This window comes from Strigops habroptila, chromosome Z, assembly GCF_004027225.2.
Source record: "Strigops habroptila isolate Jane chromosome Z, bStrHab1.2.pri, whole genome shotgun sequence".
NCBI classification, from domain to species: domain Eukaryota; kingdom Metazoa; phylum Chordata; class Aves; order Psittaciformes; family Psittacidae; genus Strigops; species Strigops habroptila.
In genome coordinates, this window is record NC_044302.2 from 68,150,052 (window position 1) to 68,174,011 (window position 23,960).

At 36.0% G+C, this 23,960-nt stretch overlaps 1 protein-coding gene across 1 annotated transcript in view; it reads right to left on the reverse strand.

The window, feature by feature from the left end:
• Positions 1-562: 562 nt before the first annotated feature.
• CCDC171 (coiled-coil domain containing 171) overlaps positions 563-23,960 on the reverse strand; it is a 148,426-nt gene continuing 125,028 nt past the window's right edge. The window contains exon 25 of the mRNA XM_030470913.1: positions 563-3,887. Within this exon, the coding sequence (XP_030326773.1) occupies positions 3,846-3,887 (42 nt within the window). The 3' untranslated portion in view covers positions 563-3,845. The remainder of the gene's footprint in view (positions 3,888-23,960) is intronic.

The following is a 23,960-nucleotide window of genomic DNA, read 5'->3' on the forward strand; positions in this document are numbered from 1 at the left end:
GGTGACAGAACACTGGAACAGGTTGTCAAGAGCAATTCCATCCTTGCAGATATTCAAACCCAACTGGACATGAGGCTCAGCAACCCATTGTAGCTGGCTGTGTTCTGAGCAGGGGCACTACACTACATGATCTCCGGAGATGCCTTCCAATCTCAGCTGCCCTGGATTAACTTGGTGAAGGCAACCAAGATCTTTTCCAGCAATGGAAATTTATAAGTGTATATAATACATAATTGTATATCAAACTTTACTGTCAGTAAAGCTTGTGCTGAATTTGCAAATATGTGTGGGAGGCAGGGGGAGCTAAAAAGCCCTTCTACTATTGGTGTAGTAGGAAGTGCTTACAATACGTAGAGTGATAATACAGTAAGCCAAATAACCAAAGTCTTTGCTGAGAAGTATACACACACATGTGCACACAGGGACACACACAATTTGTACTAAGCTGCAAAACTTCCTCTTGCAGGGAATAAATCATATATTTCAGAGTCTCTTTCTCAGAGATGACTTGCTTGGTGAAAAAATAATCTAATATGAATTTTGAGACTGACCAGAAAGCAGATCTGTGACCAATTATTTATTGTACCACATTTAAAAACCACGGACAATATTCTAGTCCCACTAATCATGGGCTTTCTTCTAAGGAAACTGTTTGATTGTTCTCATGGAGCCATGTTGTTGATCGAGCTGAGGTTACCCAAGTAGAAGCAGTCCTCTTGAAATCCCAGGCCCAACTCATGAAAAGCTCCAAAAGTCAGGATCAAGGTCTCAAGCTCAGCAATTTTTGAAGCAAGCCAGAAAGACAAGATCATATAAAACAGTCAGGATGCTCTTTTGGCAGCTACTGTTACTGTGTTGCCACATTCTACACAAGCATGATTTTTATTGTGTCCCCAAAAAGGAAAAGAAATGCTTTGGTGCAATCATTTGTAAACTACTAACAGAGAATTTTGACAGCTGTATTTCTCCTATTCATTTGGAATTTATCACAAACTTCAATTTATCAGATGCCTGGAACAGCAACACAGGAGTATTTGACTAATGATGATCTGGTTTACTACTCAACAACTTCTTCACAACATGAGAAAGAGGAGTTTTCCTTTACAAATGGGACATCTGACATCCAAACAAAAGATATTTCAAAGTCTCTTCAAAGTGGGTGCAAAAAAATAGTCTGTAACTCAGAGCTGGCCAATATTTAAATGGAGTAAATGAGTTAGATGTTCTCCTTTCAATGAAAACATATAAGCTAGTTCTTGTAGGAAGTGATAGCTTACTAGATTATTCCTATTAACTACATTCAGTTTGCCACTGCTATGGCCCCTGTGAAATTACATGAACCTGTGCTTGGAGCAGTAACTGGAGTAACTGGAGCAGATCAGTCATAGTCTTTATAAGATACTGATTTCAAAAAGGAAAACATTTCAGAAAGAAATCATTCTTCCATCTCTGCATGTACAATACTACATGTACGGCAATGATGAGAAAGGGATAGATATGCTGCAAAATTTCTTCAGTAGTTTGAGGTCATGTAGCAAAGAATAGGCATTTTCTTTCTCAAAATACAGAGGACCATGAGAACATATTTTAATAAGTGAAGCACATACATGCTTCTATACATAGTAGAGAGAAAAATGCTTGGTAATATATATTCTTTCATTCTTCATACAAATATAACAGATCTTCAATGCTGTATTTGAAAGAGCAGAATACAGTCTTGCAGTGCCTTTACCAGGAACAGTCAGTCACTGTCAGGGAAGAAGGGAGCCAAGACTTTTGGAGGGAAATGAAACTTCTTTCTTAAGTATTCAAGACTAAATACATCATCATAGAGAAAAGGAGTGTTCTTCCTCTATCAGCCAACTCTTAGTTCTGCAGGATTTGTTATTTGTTTTTGCATGTGTCTGTATTAGTATACGTACACACATGCGCATCATGGCTGTGAGCAATCGACTTGTGCAATAGGGGAATACCTGAAAGCTTGATGCTAACTTTAATCAAAGATTAAAGATGTTGTAACTTTGAGATTTATTCTGGCTTTTCTGGTACCTGGTATTTGGAAGACTTTGGCATTTTAAGTGGTGTATTATCTATGCAAATATTGTTTTCCATCCAGAATGGAATTTCAGTAGTAGTCAGGAGGCTTTAAAATCAAATCCTACATTTGACATATTAGAAGAAATTACAAATTCCATAATGCATAATATTATTTTTCTAATGTATCACTGGCCCATAATGAGCAACAATCTATTATATAGATTTTGCATTCAATCTTTTTGTCAAAAACTACATTGCACGTTAAAAGTTATTAGCACTAGGGAGTTCAGTGATTAATATGAAAACAAATGGTATATTACAAATTTTCTTTTGTTCTTCATTCACAATGATGAAACTGCTAGGATTTAACCTTTAAGGGTTAAAGAGTTTAATCAATGTCAATGTCTGATCTTCTGAAGGCAATAAAGAACAGTCTGTCTAGCGATACCCAACAGAACATCACTTTGTCAAGCCACAAAGCGCCCAAAAGCTTGTCAAGTAAGTTACCAGAAACCTCTCTGTGGTTAGAACTCAGCTCCTTCCTGCTTGACCTATTATTTGATATTTGACCACTTGGTTGCAAGACACTTGCTCTTTCCAGCTGAAATGTCACTGGGGCATCTTGTCAGCTCCCCGACATCTCGGCCTGACATACAATTTTACTTTTGTGTGCTACAAGGCAGAAAATGCAGGGCAATGGCCTTGCTTTAAATTCTGTCAGCATCAAAGATGGGCGTCACTCTTGGGTCCTACCAACAACAACAAAAAAAGAGTCTATTTGAAGGTCAAAACAGCCATTACTTTAAAGTCTTTCAGCTTAAACTAAATATATTACCTGCAACACTGGTTTGGGAACTGTCCTTATAAAGTACATAAACATATCATCAGAAATCCTCCCTGCACAATTGTTCTTCTTTCTGATGAAATGCAGACTTGATAAAAGGGTGAGTTTTCAGCGCCTGCAGGGACCAGATTCAGCAGTTAACTTAACTTGTTCAAATAGGCAAGTGGTATCATGTAGCTTTACAAGGAGCAACCTGACCTTCTCACATTGACCAGCAGTGACATTATTGTGCAGGAAGAGAAGCAGTCACATCATTTCTGTTTTGCACAACCTGCTTAAAGTTTGCAACTAAATGCTTGTCTTCAGTTGAGCTGACAAGAGAAAAGAGGGGGCTCAGTGAACCATGGCAGGGCTGCCATGAAATGACAGGAATCATTGGCATACATTTCAAATAGCTCTCTCAATCCTATTAAAGTATTGCAGTCCTGCTTTAAAATAGACAAGTATGAAACAACTTTGATAGATAGAGACTAAAATGGCTTATTGATTTTTTTTTTAAAGACTGAAGAAAATTACACAAAATGTGTCATTCTTTAACATTTAAAAATATACTACATAAAAAATGAACAACTGCAATAAATAAAAGTTAAAAAAAAATAACTGTTTTGGTATGCAAAGAATGAGAAGCACAGAAATGTGAACATATGAAAGCACATTTTCATAGAAACGTAAAATTAATGTCAAAAAATACATACACTGAACTACAATTCAAAGGTAGCAACAAAATTGCACTTTAATTGCATCATTTTACATTAATGCAATTTTTTCCTTCTAAAAGATTATTAATACAAAGAATCTGAAAATCCATTTTCCATTGTTCTTTTGGGACTGGATGTGACATTCAGGCTGAAGGAATAGACTGAAGACTGAAAACTGGCTCTATTGTGCATAAAACTGCAGCATGTGTCAGGTTCAGCTTGCAATGCCAAAATATCTGGGATACAGCTCTGGCCAGGCTGAATTCCTAGCTTGAAGCCATGGTTATGTTTGAACTCCCTTTTGATTCCTGGAGGAAAAGAAGTAATAATAATAATAAAAAACAACAACAACAACAACAAAAAGAATATACATTTACTGTTAAATGCCTTTCACAAAGGTATGAAGTATTTGTGAGTGTTTGCTTCTTGTTTCACTTATTTACTTAATACATAATATTTATACGTATACAGTTAGCTTTAATAAACAGGAACAAAAGACATTAGCTAGAGTATTCTACACTAGTAAGTGTTAGGAAGCCATAGCCTACTTTATTTGAAGAGCTACAAATACTTAAAGAAAATTTTTACTCCTCTTCATTGTAATTTCTATGGTTTGGGGTTTTTTAATCAAGTAAATAAACTTATTCTACAGTCTCCCTGTCACTGTTAGTAGGAAACATGTGCCATGATAACCATGGAAGGTATTAATTTGCTTTTAAGTATATTTTATCATCAACTGAAATCAAACCCTTAATACTTTTCAAATGTTAGCCTGTTAGAAGATGGCCAGAGAATATACACTGAATGTATGCTGATGGAGAGAGAACATGATTCATATTGCAATGAGTCTTGACATTCAAACAGCTCTAAAAGTTGGACCAGTTAAAATTCAACATTAAAGAACTTCCAGCATCAAAACATTGTGCATCCTACTTTGAAAGATCATGGATAATATCAGCATAACAGTATTAATATTTTTTTTAAATGTTAAACAAAGACACTCTGTATTCTTTTAAATATCCATAATAATAAACAAACAGGAAAACACAATGCCATATTGCTTTTCTGCCCTTTAACAAGGTATTTTACCCAATGCAATATATAGCTGTGGAAGAAGCAATCAATTATTTCATCAGGTCATAAAATATAGAAAACTTCACATGCAAAGCATAATTATGAAAAAGACAAAAATTAAATTACTGAAAGACTGTTACAGTGTATTTTAGGTTTTAAATACTCTTCAGCATTTCAGGAAGAGCACACACACAGAGGCAGAAATGCGTATATGTAGAGGGATAGATTCCAATATACATACTCAAAGATATCAAGAGAGATGCAGAAGGGTGTGTGTATATTCATATTTCAACAAATCCAGACTCCATCATATATATAAAGACACATTCGTGAAATATTCCTCTTTCGTCTGTTACTATTGCTGGAGAAAAATCAATGGTTGCCTCTAACACATACTTCAACAGTTCTCTTTGATATGGACTCTTTTGATTTTTCTGATTCACCAGAAGCCATATTACAGCTACTGTAAACAGGTAGGTTATGTTAGACCTTCATTAAAAACCCATAGAGTAGCAAATTTAGATGACTGTTTCAAGTAGATAGCTAAAATGAGGTAGTGCCTTGAGTTTTTCTACACTATGGTGGTGATGAGGACGAACTAACCAACAGAACTTGCAAGTATGATCTGTAGATTTGCTTTTCAGTCCTTCTGGCTCCACACTATGCAGAACAGGAATCACTAAAAAGCCAAAGCACAAATGGTTTACTGCATTTGTATCAGCACATCTGAAATGAGATCTCAATGAAGGCATTCTCCTATTACCTTAATTATCAGTGTTATTTGTACACTTTAATCAGCTGATCACCTAGCCAAAATTGTCTCTAAAATAAGTCATTTATAAAAAAATATTACAGTATTGAAATAGCCAAATAACTTGTTATGTTCTAAAAACTCTTCTGTGTGTAAAAAAATGAAATCAGTAAGATATAAGCTATAAAAAGGTTTCAGCCTGGGTAACAAATATTGAAGACAAATTTAAACGTATTGGTTTGTACGGCTTTCAATATTTCACTTAATCAGCATATCACAAGTAAAAATCACATGCTACAATTACACTCTTACGTTACTCTTTTTCCTGATGTATTAAGGGTTTTTTTTTTTTAAGAATATGGCATCAGAATCCCAGTAAGGAGATATGAAATCAGATTTCCTTAGAGAGTTACAAAAAAAATGTATGAAACTTCATGATTGGCAGCAAGTCAATAGACTATGTTACAGTAAAAGCTTCACTGTTGGGGGAAAAAAGCTCTGTTTATCCAGATCCTGTGCTGTACTTCTTACAAAGAACAGAATACTATTCATTGAATAGAAGGGAAATCAGATCTAATAGCAATGTGATTGATGTAAAAAATCTTGGCTGTTACTCGTAAGAACTGTTTTGATCCAATATCATTATATATACTCATGATGAATAACAAAATAGGATTCTATAGGTTAGAAGAACTTTTATAACACTCATTGTTTGAATACATACAGGAATTCACATGCAGGAATTTTAAAGGCAGTTATAATTTCCCCAACAGACCTCTTTCAACATTATTGTATTTAAACACCCTTCTAAAACATGTATTAAATTGACAAACTCAAAGGACTATGCCAGATATCAGCCAGACTGCGCTGATAATCCCTCGTATAAATATGCATTTAGGTAATGTTTAGAAGAGGAATTATGTATCTCAAATAAGTGTCTGTTCAGGTAAATCTTTAGCACAGCACTTTCATTTACCTAATAAACTGTAAATTATTCCATCTAAACTGTTACACTTCATCAGGTAAATAGATATTTAGAACACAATATGTCTAGCAAAAATATGCTTTCAAAATATTTATGTAGTATAATAATTGGTCATGTCCTATGGTCATTTTTCAAAGTTTGATAGTGTAACTTTAAAAAACATGTTTTCCCAAAGACAAAAATATGAAAGGTTAGTCTATATTATGGAATAATTGCTTTCTAAACTATAGTTAACTCGGGCAATTTTTTCATATTAGACACGGAAAAAGATTTCTGAAACAATTTTTCTCTACAGGTTGTTTTTTTTTCTGTGACTAACCTATGAACACATTTAGGATCCAGATTAAAGGTTCTCTCAAATAAATGAACTGTTTTACCAAAGTTAAAACTGATTTATAGTGGGTTGCTTTAGTATGCATGATGTTGGAAGGAAATCCTATAATGCCATCATGTATTACATCCTCACATACGCTTTTATTGCAATGTCAGCCTACTCAAAAGCATCATGATTTGATCAGATACCCCATTTTGCTTTTATATACCAATACTTGTGGAATAATATGCACAGTTAGACACTTGGAATTAGAAGACTATGCATGTGTTATGACAGTGCTGCAAATAGATAACTACATGAAGAAATTCACCGTAAGAAGTGTATTGCTTATCTTCAATCGCAGGAGTAAAATCTATACCCAGAGCTGAAGCCACAAATCATTCAGAACGGTTTCAAGGCTTCAAAGTCTATACAAGGATAATTTTACAGGACCACAATTTTCACTATAGTACCACACTAGAACTTTTCAATTGCCCTCTACTATTTGTAAGTTACAGCAATAGCTCCTTCCAATTTTGGGATTGGCCACCACTATTTAGGCACTTTAAACTGCTTTCAAATATTAAATTTCAAAATACAGTAGGCCAAACTTCCTCTCCATTTTCTCATGACTTGTAACATTCTATATTTGAAAAAAATCAGAATAATATAAAGTGGTAAGGGTTTTGTGACTCAAGGCTTCTGGGTAGTGAATAACAAGCCTGCATATATGGCTTCAACTGAAGTAAGAAAGTACTGAATCTGCTTAGAATCAGAACAGAAAATGACCAAGTAAGGGAAGAAATAACAGGGCAGACAGAATAATACAGAAGAAACAACACGATATAAAGATTCAGTTATGGTGGTTTCCTGTGTGATGATACCGATGCAGGAGTAAGCTCAGTGTTGTACGTCAAAGTAAATTCAAGGCAATTGTTAAATTATCACACGGCCAAAGAGTGATTTGGAAATCACCAGATTATAGGATACTTAGGTGTGTGAGGTTGCCTGGTGGCAAACAGAAGTGTAGAGGGAGAAGAAACTGTAGTTTCTTCTGAATTCTGGCAACCCCTAATCTCTGGAAAGGCTATAGCACAGTCCCTCAAGGATAGGAAGAAATGTAAGGTAAGCACAGACACAGAGAGCAATGGGGGGAAAGAGTCAATATATTTCTCCACAATTGATTTCTGATACTGATTTCACTCACCTCAGCTCTAGAATATACAGTAATACCAGTAGACAGCAAATCAAATGGCCAATAATGTTATCTTCATCTTTTCCCACCTATGCTATCATCATAGCTTGCATCATTTCACTGTAGCAATAGCAATTTCGGTAAGTGCTACAGAAACAACCGTTGTCTTCGACAAACATTTTGCAGCACTTACATGGAAAACCTATTTCTCTCTAGAGAAAGCTGCACATTTTCAGATCATTCACAATCTCCTTCTCAGACTGCTGTTTCCAAAGCTGTGTTGCCTTTTACCAGACAATGCCAACGGACTTCCAGTATTCTGCTCATTCTTTTGCTGTTAAAAGTAGCTCCAAGAGCTATTTCTCCCTCTTTGTGAAATAAATAAAACATCAGACCAGTGAAAACGCTAGAAACTGGTGTTTAAAATGTAAAGTATTACTAGTGAGTGTCAGTGCAATACAGTGGTATTTAACAAACTTTTTGAAAGCTAGAATGTATGCCAGTCAAAACTGGAAAGTTTGCTTCCCGTGTCAATGATTTTGCAATTTTGTATGCTGAGGCAGTAGGACTAAATTGGTGCTCTGACACAAAGTAGGAAAATGGTAACATTCGGTATAAATTTTAATTGTCAGCACTCGTGCCTGGATACTGCAAACAACTTGCTATCAGAGAATAATTCAATGGGCTGCCAACTCATTACATATTAAGTCACAAAGGTAGACACACAACACACTTTGGGTGCTGCTAGACAACAATACTAATGGCTTTTTTCATGATCAGAGAATTCCCTCTTCCACTTTTAGGAGTTTTTAAACAAACATACGAGCCTGAAGTATCTGGAAATGATTCTTTTTTTCAGCTTTTCTAACGTTTTAGGATTTAATCCATTCAGTGAAGTCACACTCTAAAAGCTCAATTAAAGGCAATTAAGAGAAAGATTTAATAATATTGTATTTGTTTTTCTAAAAGAAATTCTTGTTTTATTCAAACATACTTAAACCTGGTATGTTTGAAAAATGTATGGGATTGGATGGATTATCGGATCAGATGAACACCTTCTCTTAAACATTTTATTGGCTTAATGACAAATAACTTGTTTTTGCATTGCTAATTTTAGTGATTTGTAAATATTTTAGCCAAAATCCAACATACAGCCTATATACTAAATTTCTCTTCCAGGTGCTTCATTGCAATACACATGGAAGTCTCCCATTTTCAGGTCAAATTCTCTACACTACACTAATAATACCAAAACATTAGGCAAAGAATGTAATGCACTATTTTCATGGTGAAATGCTCACTCTGTATTGATTTCAATCCAGGTTTTCAAATTCTTTGGTACTTTTTGCCCATGCTGCCTACCACCGTCTTTCCACTTTCTCAAGAATGGAAGCAACTTTTATATATTTATTTTTAATCTGAATAGCTAACCGAAATGGCTAATTGTTTATCTTGTGCTGCATGTTGCAAACAGCATTGCAAAGTACACTGTACTCCTACAAACTGTTGTGACACGTCTCCATGTTTTGCATCAGTGTATAAGATTAGCACCCTCTTTAACCGATGCTCCTCTTGCTTCCAGGAAAGCCTTTCTTGCTATATGAGTTTTCCCACAGCTCTTCATTGCCTCAGATCAGTATTTCTCTCTCTCGAGGTTTCCTCACCTCTTTGCTTCTCTCTAAGCAAGAAGGGGAGAAGGTGACTACAACCAGAGACTAAAGCACTGACAACATCATACTGAGGCACAAGCTGCTCATGAAATCGTCCTCCCCACTTAGCCTTTTCTTCTTCCAGCGCTAGCAGGAAAACAGTACCTATCCAACTAGTTAAAGTGTCAAACTTCATATTCTCTTGAGAAATGTATTCAGTCATCAGCTGAATTCCAAGACAGCGTGACTGTCTGATGTAAGCCGTCAAAGTTTTGTCTTGGTTGCATATATACTGCCTCTCTAGCAGAAAAAGAAGAAACGTGTATTTACATTCATTTTGCCAAACATTAGCATCTTCTGTCCAATCATTTGAATGCAGAAGAGTTAGGAGAAAACAGCTTAGAGAACAAGGGTTGACACATACAGTGTGAAATCTTAAGGTGCTTGAATGCAATGAGGGAGAAAGTGAGACAGAACCACATTTCATCTCCCTAACTGTGCTATAGTCCACATGAACTTTGTGACAGGTCTCTGTCTCTCAGCCACACTTCACTAGCTTCTGCTGACATTCAGCTGTCAGACAGCAACCCCTTACCATGCCCCTAACATGCTCTACAGCTTCACCCAATTAACTCGCTTTCACTTGACATTGCAGCAAAAAGCTTCATAATAGGTGGTCAAGGTGCATGGTGTCTGCTTGCCCTCTAACTGCTCACACACAGCAAAATGCTTAGCTACCTTCCTTTTTGTCTGCACCAAACTAATGCAACTACAGTTTAGGAATTCTGCTACTAAACACGACAAGGACAGCAGACCTTTGCCAGTGGTGCATTAATCCATCTTTTACCAAAGACTAATTTTAATGAAGAATCCTAGAACTAATAATCATAAACATTTTGGCAAAAAAGATATTACACTGATACAGTAAAATACTTTAATCACTTTTAAATTAATAAAGATATACTGTATCAGCAATATGGATACAAGAGGGGAAGAGTGAAAAAGTAATTATTTCTAATAGTAACGTTAAACAACATAAAGGAGAAAGGTCTAGGAACAACGAAAGTGTCTTTATGATTCAGCATTCTTGCATTAAAAAATCTTTAGGCATTCAGAAGATTAATTTTTCCTATGCATTTCTGCCAAATACGCAATATTTTTGAGGAATAATATTCAGAAATATAAATCCATGTAGTTAAGAAAACAAATTAACTGTTATAAAAAATGGAAACCAACATTTTAGGATTCTACCAACAGCTTATATAAAAATGACAACAAAGGTGAAACTAACTCTTACTTTGCAGACAGATGCATTGAGAAGACTCCAATTTGTTCACTACTTTTCTCAAGTATATTTGTAATAAATACGTAGAGTAGGTCACAAAAGGCTCTTGAAAATCCAATATGCAGTAAGTACTGATGATGTTTAAGCACTCTTAGCTGAAGAGGTACAGTGTTTACCAAGGGTGGAATAGTCTGCATGAGCACTGGTGTCTGGACAGTGGAATTAGGAGAACTGCTGTAGTGAATGCCTCCTCATGGCCTTATGGGTTTCAACTACCAGAACTCCAGCAAGGCAAGACTCAAAAGACAAACCTGTTCAGATTCTGGTGTTTGCTAAATTACAGCAAGTTCAGATAGGTTATGTAAACTATTTGCTTTGCTAGTACTTCTACAAGGACAAGTCCCCTTGAAGTTCTCTCTAAAAACCACTGAAAGGGCATTTTTTCACACAAGAAATCTAATTCTCATAAAAAGAAGTACGCATCCAGTTCATAGAAAGTGGAAGTTCAAGAGAAGCTATAAGCATGAAGGAAGGAAAACAAAAAGGAAATGCATTGATGGAGAGGTAAAGCGGACATCTTTCTCTACAGGAATTTACAGCAAGGACATAGAACAAACTGATTTTTATGAAAGGTGGCGAAAAGAAGTCCTAAGGACTTCGAACTCACACATCTCTGGCAGAGGTTGCTGATGCAAAAGCAAATAGTTTTGCAGCAACTAAAAAATATGTAGTGAACATCTCACATTTCAAGTAGGAAAATGGTACTACTCAGAATTAATATGCACACATGGCATTTTACTGCAGATGTCTGCAAAAACCTTTAGGTGACTAAAAAGTGACTTGGTTTTCACCTGTTTGTGAGAATATAATAATGGTGGTGGTGTCCATAATCCTGAAATGAGAAGGGAAATGCTGATGTCATGAACTGACAGCTTTTAGCATTCCCAAATAGCAGAATGATGTTTGCTCTTAGGAGACAACAGAATTTGGACCAGAAACTGGATACAGACATGGTTTATGAAACATATCTGCACTTATTTGGAGAACAGACTGACTGTAATCTGTTATCCAAAATACAAACACTTGCATGCTAAGTAAGAACACCTGCATTTGTATTAGGCTTCTGGCTAACCTAAATCTCAGCTCATCTAAATACCTGTATTGAACTGAGTAGCTTCTTTAAAAGATCCTCTACTAACAGACCAAAAAATGCTTAGAAATGAACTATTACTACTGAACTACTCAATTTTCCAAAATGAATGTTTATGATTAAAATCATCAACGTATTAGGAGGACAAGCGGTTACATCCTTTTAGCACTGGCCAATGCAGTGTACATTGTTTGGATTATTCAATGCAGAGGTATAGCCTGCTACCTCCCAGCCAAAATCCTGACAAGGGCTCCATCCTCCTTCCTCATAAACTAGCTTAAAGAAAGATTCGCCAGGAAGACGTACTTCTGGCTCCTTGCAGTTTTGGGATAGTTTTCAAACTTTTGTTTGTTTTTCCCAACCAAGCAGTTTAATGTTCATTCATCCCCAATAAACCTTAGCTGAAGTAACTTCAGGAGGGAATTAGTCCTTCTGTTGCAAATTATAGGCAACATCTGAAGCAGTGTATATTCAGTAGAGTTCTAAAGGGTAGTTTTATAACAGTAATGGTCAGGGAAAACAGTTGGCATTCCGGCAGCATTGCTTATAAAATACCAGTTGATATCTGAATAGCCTAAAAAAAAAATATCTTAGGCTCAATTTCAGTTGATGGCTAACATGTAGGTCTTTTGTAAATGCAAGATCCAAATTACACTAACTGGGCAAGGAATCAAGCTTATCAGTTATAAACAACTTGAGTGTGGGTGAGCTGGGTTTACTGTCTCTATTGGTTTTGGCTGAATTTATATATACAGTTATACTTCAGACTGAAATTAAAGAAAAAGAAATCTAATAATTACTTCAACTTTCTATACTTACTAGATTCCTGAGTACAATCAGCCTCTAAGAGCTGCTTTTATCTCAGGTACTAGATAATCCCTATTATGTGAGGCTGAACATGCTGTTCGAGTGAGTCCACTCGCAAAATGGAAGGCAAATGGAAGTAGTATTTCCCACATACTGATCATATTTCACGTGAATCAACATTAAAAAAATTCTAATGGAATTTCTTCCTTTCGTATATATATGTCAAATGTGTGTTCTGAAAGCACAAGAGAATAGCAAAATAAAACAAAAAACCCCACCCCAAACCCAGAACCCACCATTATCACATACAACACTACAAACTTTCATCCAGCGTGTAAAATTTTTAATCAGAAGAGTCGTGAAGAACATAAAAGGAGACTTGTGGAGAGGTTTTTTCAGCTTTTTTGTTTGTGAAACAAGTAAGCTATAACAAAACTTTAAAAAATAATTTTACAGAGTGATATTTCAGTAATTTGGTGTGCCTTGAACATTCCAGAATGATAACTTTAATTCCTTTTTTCAAAGCTCCTGATTAATGATGCTCTTCTAAAAAATCTCTTATTTAAAGTGTAGTAAACTTCAGTAAGTTATCAAATTAAACTAGAAATTCCTGAAGCAATAGGATGTTTTGACATGCCAAATTAAACCAAAACTGAGTCACTTTAAGTGTCAGGAAAATTTGCAAGGTCCTGGTTCAGTTACAATACACATGCTCAGGGTCCCAAAATTGTGCAGTGCATTTACTAGACCCTGAACAAGAAAACTTCATGTCACACAGAGCCTGAAAGACTAACAGGTCCTGAGCATAACCACCATATGACCTGAAAGACTAACAGGTCCTGAGCATAACCACCATATGACCTGATCCTTTTTTGATCGCAGAAGACCCTTGGTACCCAACAGAAGCAGAAAAATTAATGAAATATTTCACTACTGTAGCCTCCAAAGACTGTCGAATTACCTGCAACCATTACCTAGATAGGACAAAAGGCCTTCAAAATATTGATGAACATACAAATTTAAGTGAGGCAAGTACTGCAATGTCAGCTTTTTGGTGTATTTTACTCAATGAACTATGCATTTATGGGCCAATTTCAGTTGAGAGCCAGATCCAAAAGTGTGGTGTCTTAAAGCAAGGTGGCTTTACTGGATCCACAGGTCTCTCTCTAAAATGCTGTAGGAATTGAAGCAGTTACACCATCTGAAATGGAAACATTACATCATTATAATGTCACTTTGCTTTCCTAATATCATCACATGTAGCAGGGAAACTCTGCTGGTGATGGACCGCATTATTCTTGCGTATATTTTTTGTTAATTTTATTCCTTACTGTGTAATTTAAAGTTATCCTACCTTCATTAAAAAGAAAAAAGTAAATTGATTGCTTAGCGAAAAGAATGTCCTTTTGAAAAGGCATTATTTATAAAACAAATTAACAAAACCCCACAAATTCTGGTAAAATGGGAAAGCAAAGTTACAGGTTAAGAAGCACATTTGTTTCTGAACCTCTTTCTTTAACTGAACCATTACACAAACTAAAGAAAACAAGTTATTTGAAAAATTAAGATGATTATTATCATGGTAACATCCTTTTAGCTGACAATAAAGCTCTTTACCCCAGAGTGTACTCATTTCACATTTTTCAAATTTCTTCAAGTACTGGTTTATTCAACAAGCCAGACTGCTTCAGGGAGCCCAGTCTCTGGAGAAAATAGGTCCTTAACTATAGTCAACTGGAAAAATTGTGCTTTCACTACATAATGTGGGTTCCACAGACTTCTACTAGAAGTTTTTATGCCTAACTTGAAAACAACAACAATAAATAAAGAAATATAGGTTGGGTAAATATTAAGCAGTGTGACTTAAATATGAAAAATCCAATAAAAAGAAACATTAAGACGTAACTTGCTGACTGTATGCCCTTAAAACATGTCAATGTCACAGGAATAAAATTACGGGAATAAAATTATGAATTAAGAACAGTGTTATGCTTCATGCCCTAACTCTGAATTTTCTGTCTTTTTATTTCTGCAAGTCATACTCTCTAATATATTTTATAGTGTTGTGTTTTGGTTTTCTGTTGGGGTTTTTTTGTGGTGGTGGTGTTATTCTTATTCTTATTCTTATTCTTATTCTTATTCTTATTCTTATTCTTATTCTTATTCTTATTTCTTGCATTAACTGTTATGCTTGAAGGACAAAATGCAAGCAATTAGGCAATGGAAGTAGGTAAACATGTATTTCTACAAAACCACATTACTCTACTGCAAAAATGTCACAGAAAGGAATGCAAAGGTTTGTTCTTTTCGTCCACAGTTTAAAAGGATACAAACATGCACAATTATGAGAAAGTTTTGCTTGAGCAAACTAACAGAAAAATATCTGATGATTTTATAAATTTCAGAAAAGCATAAAGTAAAGGAGATTAAGCACCAGAGACAGTCATCTCCTGTGGAGAAAAGTTTGCCCACTAGCTGGCACTGAATCCTCCGCTGGTGAGAATGCCATCCTGAGGGAAACATAAACCTCTACATATGAGATTTTGCTTTACAAACACTTAAGGTATGACTTTTGAGGGGACTGCTTACTTCCTCACTATTTAAAATGTAGGTTTATGCTTAAAAATACTCTCCAGGCCAAACCCTGTTAAAGGTCAGCACAATTCTTTTATGTTTTGTTTTGGTTTTTTTTTTAATAGGTGTGTGTAGCATTATCCATACTACATTCTAAGTGGAGCAGCGAGTGCTGCACATATACACACTTCTGAGGCTAGTTTAGAAAGAGGCAGATTCCTGGAAACACTGCTCTAGGTCTCGCTCTCTTGTATTTTTTCTCTGCAAACTGGTCGGTGAGCTAGTGGTACAGAGTAAACAAGAAACATCAAAAAAGTGAACAAAAATCCTTCTACCTATCATTCCCAATCAATTGAATTGCAATGCACAGGTGGCATCTACATATTTTGCACTATTCATCAAAGCTAATGCCTGAGGATTAGCACTGAAGTTTCTCCTTCAGTGCTTATAAATGAACATGCTTTCCTTATTTACCTTGAAACACAAAATGAAACAGGTACCAGAACAAGAAAAAAATTATTCACAACAGTCTATCTTCTAGGATCTAAATTTAAAATGTCAAGAAAATATCAGGAAGATGACAATCTGGATTGCACGGATTCATTCGCCGTTTAAGTATCTGAGGTAGACTCATTCAGGCACAGCCATGCTTTAATCCCCTCCAAAAGTTTCTCAGTGAATTCAGTCTCAGAACAAACAGACATTCCCTTTATGTTTAACCCACGGTTTAGCAGGGAATAATAGAAGCTTCCCAGCTCTCTTTCTTGATATAACTTCTTCAAAAGGGAGGAGGAAGCACCTTCTGGCCTAAGTAAAAGTCCTTGAGTCTGGAAAGAAGTGAATTTGTCTGCCTTTGTAGAGAATATTCCTTTTCTTCTATAAAGCCAGTAAAATTGTGTCCTCAGCTCTGTTCTTTTGTAGTATTTTTCCCCAGGGTTAAATGTCTTAGTCTATAATATCCAGTTCTCAAAATAACAGCCTGTCTAGCAGTCCAAATACTTTTATTTCTACTGTAACATTAGCGGTATACGTAATAATATTCAAAAACTTATTTTAATTTGACATGCTAAAAATGTCGCTTTGAGAGGTGTGGGAAGAAGGCAAAAGAAACAGGTAGAAAACAGGAAGGAAACATATGCGGCTAGTGAATAAAACTCTTTGCATATTACCAATGAAACACATTTCAAAAGACCATTCCAAAGATCTCTAATAAGGAAAAATGCATCACATTGCTGTCTCCCAACTCACAATTCCCCTCCACAGCAAATGGGACCGTTCTGAAACATTCAGTTTCAGGAAATCCCATGCACCATTTTGCAAAGAAAATAAAGGACTAACTTGTTCCAGTATTTCTCCTTCAAGAACTGAACAAAACGAAGTGTAGGTATTCACTTCCTTTTTCTCCATTAATCTGCTGCATGCAGAGAATGAATGCATGATGACTTTTTCCAGGGCAAACTTGAACCTATACTTCAGACTTGTTTCCTTATCCAAATCATTATTTTCTCTAAACCAATTTCCCATTAGCTGTTCTGGGAGGTACAATTGTTGCACTGGCCTCAGTATTTAGGATGAGATGAATACAGCTTCAGGTTCCAAGTGTCTTGTTTTCAGTCCTGGGAACTGAGGACACTTGTTTGTGAGCTGGTAGTTCCAGTACCTCACTAGAAACACATTTCTAATGCCATAGAAATGCAAACCATGAAGGAAAAAAAGGAAAGGAGATTACCTTCCTGAAAACATGACCTCTTTTTGCAACTCAGCCAATGACTTGAAAGATTTGATTTGTGCTTAACATCGGAACAAACCTGCGGTCATTTAGGACCTTCATGGTTTCCATTAAACCGCACAGCATGGACATTTGGAATTTCATGGCAACTATGAAGTGAGAATGTAGCTCTTGCTTTTCCAAAGCACCATCCTTTGCCGAGAGCTAACACCCACACACATCCACTCACATTCCTTAGCCAATTCATGGCATTAAGGAGACTTGAAGAACAGACGAAACAAAGAAAAGAAAAAAAAAAAACCAAACAGAAAGAAAAAAACCTCGCAAAAACCAAAAAGACAAATACAACCCCACTTAAACCTCTTTCTTTAGTGCCTGAAAGCAAAATACTACAAGTGGAAATGTAATGTTTAAATGCAGGGAATGCATTGTGTCCATCTACAGTCCTTACAGCAATAACTCTGCAACTACATTGAAAAGCTGAAGTATTGGAAACCACCTAATTACCCAAACATTTACCTCTCCACAGGTGTAAATACATGAGCCTAATAAGCTTTCCCACTGTGAAAGCAGTTACTTAAATTATATTAAAATATTAAAAACTATTTAATGAGCTTTTTTCCCCTAAAGTAAATTGAGTGTGTGCCTTAACCTGCTTCAGGCAAAGGAAGTTTCAAACACATTGGTTTTGAAACTAGCCATTATTTCCCATGTTGCAAAACCGGCAAATTTATTTCCCAACAGCAAATGAAACTGTCAGGAAAATTTAGATGCAATAAAATTGGGTGGTTAAATCAACATGCTGGATTTGGAATAAAACTGAATTAAAGGAATTAAAATTAAGCATTATGTCAGTCAAACTCTACAAAAACTATTTGAAAAGGTGGGGGGGGTGTTGGGTTTTGGGGGTTTTGTTGGTTGTTTTTTTGTTCAGTGGTGGGTTTGAGGTTTGTGGTGGTTTTTTTCGGAAGTTAGGTTTTGGACTTGGTGAAGTCCACCCATAACTACCCATTTTATGTCCATCAACAGTGTCACATTTGAAATTTGCACAATGAAAAATATTTTGCATAAAATTTGTTGCTTCTGGCAACATTTCTGCCTAAATAAAAAGTTGTCAGGCAGTGTGTGACTTTAGTGGTAGAGAGTTTTAAAATGGTGGCTTCAGTCCAAGGCTAGCTAATAACGGCTGACATGCACTGGAATCTTGAGGCCTAAATCAACATTGTTTTCACAGCTGTAATTAAGCCACCTAATCAGAAGCACATTTTGACGGGACAGTTTCTGGAAGCCAGACATTACAATTTCTTATGCCTGGAGCGAAGTGGCTCATGAGAGGTCCTCATTTAATTTCAGGGTTGGGTTTTGGCTAGGATTTTTTTTTTTTTTTTTTTTTTTTTAGGAGAAAAAAAGGCTGTAAAATGAAAAGACTATAAAAAAAGCAGTGTATGGCTGTTGAAATGAAGCAGGCCTATGTGTTCATGTCTTGACCAACCCTCCATCCCACCCTCCTTCGGCTCTCTGCCGAGTCCCCAGCTCTCAAGTGGCAGCTGCACACAGTGAGATTAAGGGCTTCTGCCAAAGTCAACAGATGAGCTGGTCTGAACTGGCTCTCTGTGTGTTCTGATTGTAAATTGTGCTGGTGATGATTAGAGAACTCTAACACAGGATGTCGTCTCTTAAAACTGTCCAGAGAAAATAATTTTTACTTTTTTTAAGCTCACGAAATTTTTTTAAACTTGTTTTGTGGCTTGGTACATAGTGTTGTGTCTATAACTTTCAGATGATTCAAACATAAATTCACACAAATGAAGTAACTATATTATTAAAAAAAATGCATTGTTACTTGCTCACAGCAAGATCCTTCATTTAGGCATGTTTACGTATCGGGGTTGCTGCTGAAAGCAATTCTCTGACTAGTACACTCCAGTAGTCTTGTTCTCCTACCACCTGCCAGTGGAAGATACCCTTAAAATTCAGACTATCAACTATTTTTGTTGTGTGACTATCACTTCAGGATGTTGAAACGGCTAAACACTCTTGCTCTTTTTCTGGAGCGCAGCTACATTACTAACTTTAACATAAACTTTCAACCCCAGAGGCCACTGTAAAACTATCAATATGAAGGCACCAGTCACTGGGGTCTGATTACATTTAGTTCTGCACTTTAATTACATATGGATTCTATTAACTGAACCTTTTGCCTTATAGGCAACATTTTAATCAAATTACTATAATTTTCAAATATGTTACAATAGTCTGACAAGTTAAAAGTTCACATACCTAGAATATTGAGTATCAAAAAAATTTTGCATAAAAAAGGAAGTATTCTTTACACAATAGCAGATGTGTTGCTGGATTACTGTAACTGTTTTTGAACACCTTGCTCTAAGTTACATAATGTGATTTATATTATTGTTTGTTTTTTTTTTTTAATTGGTACTACATAATAAGCAAATCGTTTAAACTGCATGATTTATACTGTTTGGTTACAACTATTACTTGTGTAAGCAATACCACATGACAAGGTGAGCATTTGTGCTATGACACCTGCATTCCTTGCCTATGCAGTAAGGCTGGCAAATGACACCCAACTGCTTAATATCAGGTAAGAAATGCAAGTATTTAAATAAAAAATAGTTTCTGGAAGATATTACTGCTTTAAGGATTCAGTCTGATAGAGACTTAGAAAATATTATGAATACAGTTTTTTATTTTTGCCTATACTGATATCTCTACTCTTTCACACCTATTATCATCTCAATAATTGGGAAATTCTCCTTGTGGGCCTGTCAGACTTTTCTTTACCTTCTATCACTTTATGAACATTCATATGTTTCACAGCAAATAAACCACACACTGGCAATTAACTGTACTGAGCAAAAATTGCAATTATTTGAGGTCCATATCTTACTGAATTTTATCCTAGACTATTTCCAAGAAAACACTGCAAGACAGAGGGTAACAATAAAAATAACAAGTCTGATTATTTTTTGCAAGGCAAATTAACAACTGGTATCTCCAAATCTTTCAAAAAACCAGTTCAATTCCAAATCTTTCAAAAAATATTTTCAGTTCAACTATGCATCAGGCTAGCATGAAGTAGTGGAAAAGCCAAGCAGAGTTTTCATCCAGGACCTATCTGCTTATTGCTACATCTGGGAAGAATTCCCTCAGCTACATCAGTCATTCCATTTCCTAAAAGAAGAGATATGGCTCCAGCCCATGAAAGATGCTCTCTGACATTTAACATGACACCGATGGAGTAAGTCCCTTTCTCCTATGCAGCAAGCGAAAAGGCAAATAGGGTTTTTTAAATTTTCTCTCCAGCTCTGTCCTCATAATTCCAAGTATAAGTCATTGCATCCCTGTGAGAGCAGGTCTCAGTCTTGAAACGCAGATTGAACTGGTGACAAGGAAACAAAGGATATGGGAAGAAAGACAAGTAAAACCACAGCCCTGAACAGCCTGGCTAAGTAGGAAGAAACTGGTGTAGTTAAAGTTTGAGTTTTAAATATTTCTTTTCTCTCTACTCCCCTCCATGACCAGGATTCAAGTAGATCATAGGAACTGAGAGCTGACTGCTCTGAGTAGGAAGAAAACCGTACTTCTTGCTTAATGTAGTTCCTCATCAAAAAAATATAATCATATGTCAATTAATAGCATCTCAATAATAAATAAGGATTTTCCACACGTAAGATGATTCTCCTTGCTTATCTCATCTTACCAAAACATACAATTATGTATTTTCAGTACTTTAAGTGACATCGTTAGGCGTTTTCAGACAAAGAACAGACACAGCCACAACTGCAGGGGGTGGGGGAAGAAGTAAGGATGATGCAAAGCCACACAGAGCAATGAGTAATTTAATTTTCAAGCTCAATTAGAAGCAGCATCCAAAGACAGCAGTTGTTTTCATAGTTAGTTAGAGAACCCTGCTCTCCTTACAGAACTTTACCTCTCTCACCCATCTGAAACTCAAACTTCCCCCCTGTCAGTTTGGCTTCCCAAATTCCCATTTCTCCTGCGCACACAAAGCTTTTCTCTTTTTGTCATCTTTATAAATCACTGTTATTTTCACCCTTTGTTTTCTCCTCTCCTTTGATTCTGAAGTGAAAGCAGAAAAAGAAAGTAGTATCACCAGATCAGCTGCACGTTCGGGATCAGAGAAACACCTGACCATCTGCAATATAACAGTGGCTTTTTTTGCCTGCCAAAACTGATATCAGAATATTTTAAATTCTTAAAATCCTGACAGCGGTACCGGTATCAAGCACAAAACCTCAGGGCCAAAAGCTACCAAAACACTTTGTGCAGAAATTTTATAATGTTCTGTCAGTTCCTCCTATGTATCAAGTCACACTGGAAAATACAGTGTCACTGCATCCACTCTCAAAAACACTATGATTGCAGCAACAAAATCCTTGGCAGCACAGACATCGTTAATTCACGTGCTTGCCACGTGACTAATACGATACCACATGTTGCCCTCCAGCATCCACAGAATAATTGCTTATGACTATACTACTGCACAGTACAGCACTTAAAAGTTCTCAGCTCAAAGCCTACTTATTACTGCAACTCTGAATGAAAGTATAAGTATAGTAATAAACTAATGTATCCGAAGAATTAAAATGGATCAAAGCAGCAGAATCCAGTACCGTTACAGTAACAGGCAGGAGTTCATTTACCAGGAAACCCTAAGCACAGTCTAGTTCATGATGTTTATACTACGAGAGGCTGCTGAGCAAGAAACAGGCAGGAAAATGGACGTAAAAGAAAGAAGATTTTAGCTGATACCTTCTTTGCTTACATACAGATCGGTGTACAGTTAGTTACTACCAGTGAAGTACTTCCACTAAACCCACCTTCTAAACACATTAGTCTTTCCTAAGGAAAATCATAAGAAGACATAAAGGGAGAGGCATGTAAAGGGAAACAATACACTACTTCAAATTTCATGGAGAAAACGGCACTGTCAGTCCAGTAATGAGTTCAGTGCTCAGTGAAATAATTCTCTATCTTATTTCATGCTAGAGGTTGACCGCTGGCTTCTCTGTTCCTCCTCTGGCAACCTACATACCTACAGCCAAGACTACATACACCCATACCAATGATACCTTCTTAGTTCAACTATCATTATTATTTATTATTATCATCATCATCATTATTATTATCTCTACCAATTATAGGTATGACCTGATATATATGTGGTATGTAGCAATGCAGCAAGTTATGGAGGACAGAATTGTGACTGTGGTACTTGCACTTCAGAGAAAGTAATTAAAAAAAAAAAAATGCACAGAAGTGAAACTGTTATGGTTGCAAAAAAAGACCATTACAAAATGTTTATGACTGATAACAGAAACAAAAGAAATTGACGTTTTAGAAATGTAAGCGAAATTTCAGAAGCATTTGGTAAAGAAACAAAAAAAAAGGCAAAATGGAAAAGTGATACAGGAATAGGTAACAATAGGAAAAAAAAAAGTTTAGGTAGAAAACCAATAATCTATATTTCAGCCATACTGAATTTTAAAGAGTTGCAAGAATGAAAAATGCACAGAGCCTTTATCTGCACAGAGGAAAAATCATCAGAGATGAGTACAACAGGCAGATAGCTGGACACAAATGAAGAGTACAGAGACATTCTGCTACTGACTCCCCTTCAGCCCACATAATAATTCTCATCTCTGTAAGCAGTGTTCCCAGAATTCATCTCACCTCTGTCCATCATAATCATATCCCTTTCTATTCTTCTGTGTTGGCATTAGCACGACCACACATAACAACCTCAGAATCTAAACACTACTGACTAGAAGGAAAGTGGTTGGACTAGAAGCAGTCTGGAGAATGGAGACGTCAATTCAGATTCTTAGATAAAAGATGAGAAGTCAGAATCACTAGTATTGCCTTATGGCATCAGTTTTGTTTTTCACAATTATCAGCAAAACCCAAGGCAACAGAAGAGGAAAAAAAGTGGTGTGAATAGAAAGGCAATATAGTTAGCAAATTTCAGTACAAAAAAGGTCGATTTGAAAAGCAATACCTGCTGAACATGGAAAAGATGAGTTCTGATGAATGGCTCAAACTTGGATGCAATGGACAGTTGGGAGGGCAACAACTTTATGAAACCAGCATACAGACATCTAAAGACAGCCACAACATACTGAGAAAACCCCCAATCTTATGAGGTAAGAGTCCACAGATGGTATACACCTGAAAGACTTCTCAAAAATGTACTTCAGAACTGAGTAATAGGTTACTGTTCTAGGAATACAAGCATCTGTCATACAAAGACCTGCAATTAATACAGACCACCTGCTGTATTTGTCTCCTACATGAAAAGTTTTGCCTGCAACATTACTAGAACTGGATATATAATTGAACACAGTGGACTGAAACCAGCAAATTGTGTACAATTCTGAAACCAAATAGATACTTGAGAAGAGTCATTACTCTCATTTCAAATAATCAAGCAAAAATATTTGTTCTACTTTTTTAATACAGAAAGAAATTTAGTACAAAACTTCTTCTGTAAAATCAGAACAGAACAGCATTGGTAGAAACTTTAACGTCGGTCTCTCCTGAAAGCTGTGATGGCTGAAGTCATGCTTGATGCAACTTATCCAAATATTAGGGACAAAGTTTACAGAAAACCAAAATATACTACAAGATATACCATAAACACAATTTTTTTAATTGAAACTTGAACACGTAGAATTCTAAATTTTTTGCCTTTACATTAAAATTCTAACCCACTTTCTATTAATGCTTATGCTTTGGTTTAAATTAAACTACATCTAAAGGAAGAACTATTCTTTTCACTAGAGGGTTGTATAGGAAGGCAAACAGATTCTACTACAATGCAGAAA